The 7,726-nt window shown below is 39.7% G+C and overlaps 1 protein-coding gene across 1 annotated transcript in view; it reads right to left on the bottom strand.

Moving 5' to 3' along the window:
• Positions 1-637: 637 nt before the first annotated feature.
• Positions 638-7,726, bottom strand: part of LOC6045142 (glucose dehydrogenase [FAD, quinone]) — a 30,784-nt gene continuing 23,695 nt past the window's right edge. The window contains exons 2-5 of the mRNA XM_001862505.2: positions 5,674-5,980; positions 1,784-2,683; positions 1,288-1,724; positions 638-1,232 (exon numbers count right to left, since the gene is read on the bottom strand). Coding sequence (XP_001862540.2) covers positions 1,026-1,232; positions 1,288-1,724; positions 1,784-2,683; positions 5,674-5,980 — 1,851 coding nt within the window. The 3' untranslated portion in view covers positions 638-1,025. The remainder of the gene's footprint in view (positions 1,233-1,287; positions 1,725-1,783; positions 2,684-5,673; positions 5,981-7,726) is intronic.

The raw sequence follows: 7,726 nt of genomic DNA, 5'->3' as shown, positions 1-7,726 counted from the left end.
TGTGTGGAAGGTATCAACCAGCTTAAAGTGGATAAAGCTACTTTTTTAATTATAACGCCTTGATTTTATTTAGGAATAAATTACAATAAAACAATGGAATCGACTAATTTATTTGATGAGCCAAACAAATTCAGAATATACTTCCAGGACCATTCACAGTAATTCACTTACATGCGGCATTCTAACAGTAACAAACCGGCCGCATGCGCCGGCACAACGTTCCATGTAACCGAAGTGGCACCACCCAACGACAACAACAACTACAACCTTCCCTTCTAGTACTGCAACTCCCGAAGAACGAAGAAATCACTCGTCTGCGTGTAATGACTACCCGAACACTTTTTTCAATGGAGTATAGTGCAAAACCGCACGTGCACGTTTCCCATCGCGGATGTGTGTGCGTGTGGGGTGTGGTGGGTTGAAAAAAGTGTGCGTGTGTGTGTGTGTATAAAAAACCAAAACAAACGATTTTAAGGAATTTCACTCGATTGAGTTTTTCCAGCAGGCTGACATTAGAATGTATAGGGTGGGGGGGGGGGAGCATGTGAATGAGATGCTCACATCTACAACGGAATCCGGTTTGGCAAATGGAATCGCGATCGTGGCGAATCGTGGGCGGAATGTAAACACACTGCGATATTTAAACTAAACAGTCTCACATGTACTTTATTAGATTACTTAACGTTTAGGTTCGGGTGCGGGTGCTTAATACTATTTACACTTTTTTGAGATAAACACAGATCGTCTGAAATGGAAAACAGAGGCATTCGAGATTCAAGTGTAAACACAATGAAACTTTGCAAGCTAAGCGTAGTGGACATTCGATAATACTTCATTTTGAATGAGAATTCGATTTTTAAAACTCGAAACAATCAGTCATCTAATAGAGAGATATGCAATGAATCATAAATAAGCGATAGTCTTGATGATCTCTGTTCGGTAACATCTCTTACAGTGCTATGGTAACTTTTGACTAGAGTACACTTTCCGATGGCAACTTTGTTCCGTGCTTCCTGCCTCAACAGTTACCGAATCTCGTTGGACCAGTACTCTTTGATCATATCAGATACCTTCTCGCCGACCATGAATGCGACCGCATTAGTGTGGGACGCCGGAATAACGGGGAAAATCGAGCAGTCCGCAACTCGAAGTCCTCGGATGCCGTACACCAATAGTTCCGGATTGACCACCGCTGAAGAGTCTGTCGCTGGGCCCATCTTGCATGTTCCGGACTGAAACAGAATCTTATTAGTATTAGTTGTAGCGTTAATGCAGTCCGTTGCTCACCTGATGTTGCAAGCTTGTCCCGACCCTTCGGATGCAGCATTCCCAGTACTCGTCACTGCGAAACCGTAGATGTTCACACCCGTGGAACGGCGTCTTGTGCAGCTTCGCTCCGAACCGAGCAAACTTGGACGATTCTCCTATCCGTACGGCCAGTTTTACTCCCTCCCGTAGCACCACCAAGTCGTCGTAGTTCTGATAGAAGTTACCCTCCATCCGAGGCCAATGGAACGGATTCTTGCTTTTCAGCGAAATTCTACCCCGGCTTTTCGGTCGCATGAGCACCGGTGATATCGCAAATGCATGCTGGCCAGCGATTGAACTGTAAGTCTTTTCGTAGAACTCTTTTGTGAATCCGAAAGCAGCCCGCAGCGATCCAGATTCGTCGTTGTTGAACGCACCGGTTCCAAGCACCAACTCAATATCCGGATAGTCCGGAGCTATAATTGGAACAAACTTACACTCATTAAACAACATTGTATTAACAAAACGAACTTACGCAAAAATGTCACGTTCGTTTTAACAAAAGCCACCCCTTCCGCACCTCCAGGAATCGTAAACGGGCCCCTCCCGTTCAACAAGTAATCCAACACGATCGGCGGAGCACGCATGTCACGCTCGCGGATCGTTACCGGCTGATTCACGGTGAATACCAACCCCGGAAGCGTCACGTGATCCTGCAGGTTGTACCCCACGGCAAGATTTTGAATCACCGGAACGCCCACCTGCCGCAGATTCTCCTGAGGTCCCACCCCGGAAAGCATCAGCAGCTGCGGCGAACCTATAGTTCCCGCGGACAAAACCACCTCCTTGCTGACCTTGACCGCGAACCGCTTACGATCCTTAATGAACTCCACCCCATACGTAGTCTTGGTAATAGGATCAATCAAAATTCGCGTCACCCGTGAGTTCACCGAAATGTGCAGATTCGGTCTGTGCGCCACCGGCCTCAGAAACGCCTTCGCCGAACTACACCGCCGCCCGTTCCTCATCGTCGCCTGAGCCTTCGAAAAGCCCATCAACACATCCCCGTTAGGATCCGTCTCCTGGTAGCCCATCTGCTTGCCAGCCTCAATGAACGACCTCAGCATCGGCGTCTCATACGACGAGTACTCAATGTCCATGTACCCGTTGTCCGAGTGGTACGGCGAACGCTTCAACTTGCTAATCTTGACCCGTTCGGATTTTTTAAAGTACCTCAGCACATCCCGGTAGCCCCAGCCAAAGTTTCCCGCGCGTTCCCAGTCGTCGTAGTCTCGCCGATGGCCACGGGTGTAGATGAGGAAGTTGATCAGACTGGTTCCGCCCAGCCCGCGTCCCTTGGGCCAGCCGCAGCGGCCTTCTTCCAGCCCCAGACAGGCACCCTCCATCGGGTCCGCTTTGTAGCCCCAGTTGTACCCTGTGTGTTGAATGCAAAATGGAAATGATTAGTTTTGATTGAAGGGTAACAAATTAAGGAAATTAAGGAAATGCTAGTTAAAACCCATTAAAAACGTAAAAAATCTGTCGGATTTTTTAATACCGCCAACTGGGGCGAATTGGGACTACGGTCTGAATAGGGACAGCCGTTTTTAGAGTACTTAAAACAGGGGTATGGCGGCGCTAGGTGAATTTTTTGTGGCCCGCAGACCCATTTTGAATGATCATGTAAAATGACCCGTTGACTACTTGTAAAGTGATTTTATACTTTTCAAAACTAATGTTTATATTAAACTTTTTTTCTATTTTGTGTTAAAAAAAAACAAATGATTTATTGATATTTTGATATTTTGATATCCATTTTACAACACGAATATTTTGTTCGAAAATCTTAACAATTTCACACGTTTTAATGTTAGTGAAACTAGTAAATATCGTCCAAATTTTCTTCAAACATGTTTGTAAATGTTTGTAATACGTTCAAATTTTACGTAGGTAGAAATCTGTAATAATTTATTTAATTATCTGTAATAATAATTGCAAAAATAGAAGTTTTTCATATAAAGTTGAACTAACCCTCAAACTTACTGTGCACTTAGCAACCTTCCCTCAGGATTCGAACTCATGACAGTTGGATAACGAATTTGATTAATTACCATCTGATTCAGGCAGACAAAATGTTAAATTGGGGAAATTAGGCTGTTGCTAATAATTTACACTTAGAGTGAAATTTGCTGAATTCAATTGAAATGCATTCCTCTGTGCTTAGAATCATTTTGAATATTTCGGATTCATTTAATATTAAATGGAATTTTAGTAAATACTCCTTTTTTTTGATAGTATGTTTTGTTTCATCGAATTTTACAATTTTTGAAAATAATGATTGCAAATCAACTTGACGGATGTTTAAAACGTATTCTAACATTTTTCTCATCGAAATGTTGACATTCTGGCTCTCGACGATTTTTCTTTAGATACACCTAATTTAAAGATAAAATCACGTCGTTAAATAAATTGATTACATGTCACCATTTTTGAAACATAAAAAATTAACTTTAAAATTTTTATGAAAACGCAAGTACATTCAACCAAATTTTTATTTTCAAATGCCTAAAACAAAAGTGATAGAAAACTGTCATTTTATGTTTTCTATTATTTTTATCAATGAAAATGTTCAAAAACAAAACACTTCAACTGATTATTGTCTTTTTAGTTAATTTTTTAAATAACCTATTTTATGACTTTGGCCCTCAAACTCATTTGAGCTTCAAAATTGACCCGGCTTCCAAAAACTTTGAGCACCCCTGACTTAAAAGCTTGAAATTTGGAAAACAAAACACTAACTTTGATGTTCTGCGTATGTTCCAACCGAAACTTAACAAAAATATCTTAATATTGTGCTGTAACGAGGCTAAAAAAATGTCTAGCAAAACAATGTAAAAGGGCCATTGTCGAGGTGTAAACAAAAAGTCTATCTTGCTCATTCCTAATGTAAACATCAACTGACGAGAGCAGGATAGACTCTTTGTTTATACTTCACATTGGCCCTATTACATTGTTTTGCTTGATTTGGCTGGCCCAAATCGCCCCAGATTACGGTAATCATCTTATTTCAGTTCTTGACTAAGACATTAATAAATCAACTTTCTAAAAAATCACCTTTTGCACCATATAAAATTAATTTTAAAATTACAGTCCAGACTCGATTATCGGTTATATCGAATGGCGGAATATTTTTTTTTTCGTTGTCTTATTTTTGACTGTTGAGCTAGTATGACCCCTAAACTACTCTAAAGTGACCTGAAATTTTTAAATCCAATATGGTGGTCAAAATGGCGGTGATTAAATATTTAAAAAATGCATTTTGTAATTTTTAAGGCAATCAAACATTAAAATTTGACTAAAATGGGGTCGCAGAAATCGAGTTTGATGTTCAAAGTAAAAAATTAAAAATCCGAAAAAAATGTTGTGATTCCGTTATCCGAAGGCCCATACAAACTTCGGATAATAAAAACTTCGGATAATCGAGGCTACGGATAATCGAGTCTGGACTAAATATGAAAAGTTGGGCAATTGTAACAAACTAAGGAAATGCCCGTTAAAACCCATTAAAAACGGAAAAAAATGTCGGTTTTTAAATAATCATCTTATTCCAGGTCTTGACTAAGACTTTGATAAAACAACTTTCTAAAAATTAACGTTTTGCACCATAAAAAACTGATTTTAAAATTATTGATTTTCAGTGCGTTCTACTCAACTAGTAGGGCAAGATTTGTTTCACAATTCACTACTAACAACCCTGCACAGCTGATTCAGATATTCCACCAACAAAAACCATGAATGAAACCGGCACCGCTCGATAGTGTGCGTGTTTGGCCAAGTAGTGAAGCACATGCACACTACGCTGCAACGCAAACTATACCGTGCATCGTCGATCTCCGGACGATTCCCCAAACACTATTCTTCCGCTGAGAGAGTTATCCAACAATTGCACCTTGTACGGTTGATCGTACACACAGGTGACCGGGGACCGCTCATGCGCCTCACACAGCATTCTCTCGCGTTGACTTGCGCGCAGTCGCGGCCACTCACCACTACGAAGGCCGGTTTCTAAAAATAACCCGCGAAACCGTACAACAGTCTTTGTTGGCCAGTTTGTGTGTGCGGATCGTAGTTTGTTGGACGTCGATAGAAGTTAGTTGGCGGTTTGCTTCTATAAAAACCACCTCGAAAGCACTCTCCTCGGGGTAGTCTGCGTGTCTTTACGGGTTAAAGGTTCGAGTTACCTTAACAGCTCAAAAATACATAAACATGAAAACTTCTCTGTTAAAGGAAACTCCGTCAAGATTGAAACCAATTAATAATATAAAAGTAATCAAGTAATAATTTCGTTACGAGAAAACTTTAAATTACCGAAAGACCGATTCGACTATCTTTTTGTCAACATTGGTTTGACTTTTTTTAACTCACCTGTAATTGTGGTCAATCCAGCAGTCAGCGGAACATCCGTAAGGATATTTTCGTCCTTGCCAGCTTCCAGCAGCAACACGTTCCAACCCTTGACCTCCGACAGCCGGTTGGCTACGACAGATCCGGCAGAGCCAGCACCAATCACAATGAAGTCGTACTCCTTCAGGAAGTTCTTCGTATCAGGGATGCGCTTCACTGTATCGTTTCGCAGAAACACACTCGTCTCGTCGAACAGCATTTCCAGAAAAGCTCCCTTGCCCAAGGCATGGCAGGTCAATTCCAGTAGAAGCAAGGTGCGAAGGAGCAACTGGAAATATTGAGTTATTTTAGTGAATTAAACTGAATTGTAAAACTGACATCGTGTCGTGTCTAACATGTGATTACAAACTAAGTCACACTTGAATGAGGATAAAATTGCCAATTAAGACTCAAAAGCACCCATCGAGGTTGATGCTGAACTTGGGTTTTCTTCGAGTGCCAACACAAGATAACCAACAACAGTTGACCTGGGAGGTTAATTTGTTCAAATAATGTGTCACTAATTTCTTGTTACGGCCAAATGGCTTTGTCACTTTTTGCAATAAAAGCAGCACTATTGGTGTGGTGCCCTTCATGCTTAGATATGTGCAGTAGGGTGTAATATGGTTGTATGGAAAAAAATAAAGTTGTCCAAATTTAGCGAGCACAGCAATTTTTCAGTTCCTTTTGGGGTCCTAAACAACTCCCCAAAGTTTGGGAACGATTGGTTTAGTCCTCACTTTGCGCAAAGCGATTCAATTTTCCATATAAATTTGTATGGGAAAAACCATTTTTTTGGATTTCGATATTTATAAAATCCACGTTTCACGCTGTACTAAAACCGGATTCATATTCGGATGCTCTGGAAGGTGCTCTACAACTTTCTCGAAGAGAGTATGGTGCTAACTTGCTCCTAAAAAAAGATACAGCGTGTTCAAAACTCGTCTAAAACGTGTTTTTTGCTCGAAAATCACGTTTTAGACGAGTTTTGAGGACGCTGTATCTTCTTTCAGGGACATGCTAGCACCATACTCTTTTCGGGAAAGTTGTAGAGCACCTTTCAGAGCATCCGAATATGAATCCGGATTTAGTACAGCTTGAAACGTGGATTTTATAAATATCAAAATTCAAAAAATGGTTTTTCCCATACAAATTTATATGGAAAATTGAATCGCTTTGCGCAAAGTGAGGACTAAACCAATCATGCCCAAACTTTGGGGAGTTGTTTAGGACCCCAAAAGGAACTGGAAAAGTGCTGTGCTGGAAAATCGATTTTGATATTACACCCTAATGTGCAGTGTGCGATCGACTAATGATCTAAATAGTGGCGTTTATGGTACCGGTACCGAAATAAAGCTCGATTGGAAGGCGATTCAAGTGAATTAAATTGACCCACAAGAAATTCTCAAAACTAAAGTAACTTTACTTCACTACTGTAATTTTTTATATAATTCAGATGCAACATTACGACGCCAAAAACCAAGTGGTCAGGTCCGAAGGAAAATTTGAAAATTCAACAAAATATATTGAAACCGTGCATTCGTCTCAAAAAAATAGTTAATTGTGTTTTAAATAAACAATCCTAACAATTTTATAAACTATGAAAACATAATGTTAGTTATTATTAGGGCTAGTGATTTTTCACGGCAAAGAAATCGAAATTACGCGGCATGCCAATTACAAAATATTGAAATTTCACGGCAATTTCACGGTACTCTAAAACTGCTCAAAATAAACGTAAAAATGTATTCTTTTAGCAAAATTATTAACAGAAAAGTGTCTAAAAGGTTAGCAGTAGTTCTAGATAAAAAATAAAACTCCCTGACACAAATTATTCATTTGAAAAACGAAGCACGTCCTGAACCTCTAATTCATCAAAACTAGAATCACTAAATTAATTGCTACAAAATTTTTTTTAGCTTTCCTTAATTTCAGAATGGAAAATTTTTAGTATTTTAATAAAGTTCAGGCAATACTTCATTGAAAGCAGTTTTTTATATTTATTGATATAATTCAAGAAAAAATATAATACATT

The sequence above is a fragment of the Culex quinquefasciatus genome, chromosome 3 (genome assembly GCF_015732765.1).
Source record: "Culex quinquefasciatus strain JHB chromosome 3, VPISU_Cqui_1.0_pri_paternal, whole genome shotgun sequence".
Classification (NCBI taxonomy): Eukaryota; Metazoa; Arthropoda; class Insecta; order Diptera; family Culicidae; genus Culex; species Culex quinquefasciatus.
Note: the sequence above shows the minus strand (reverse complement) of the source record. Positions and strands in the feature narration are given on the sequence as shown.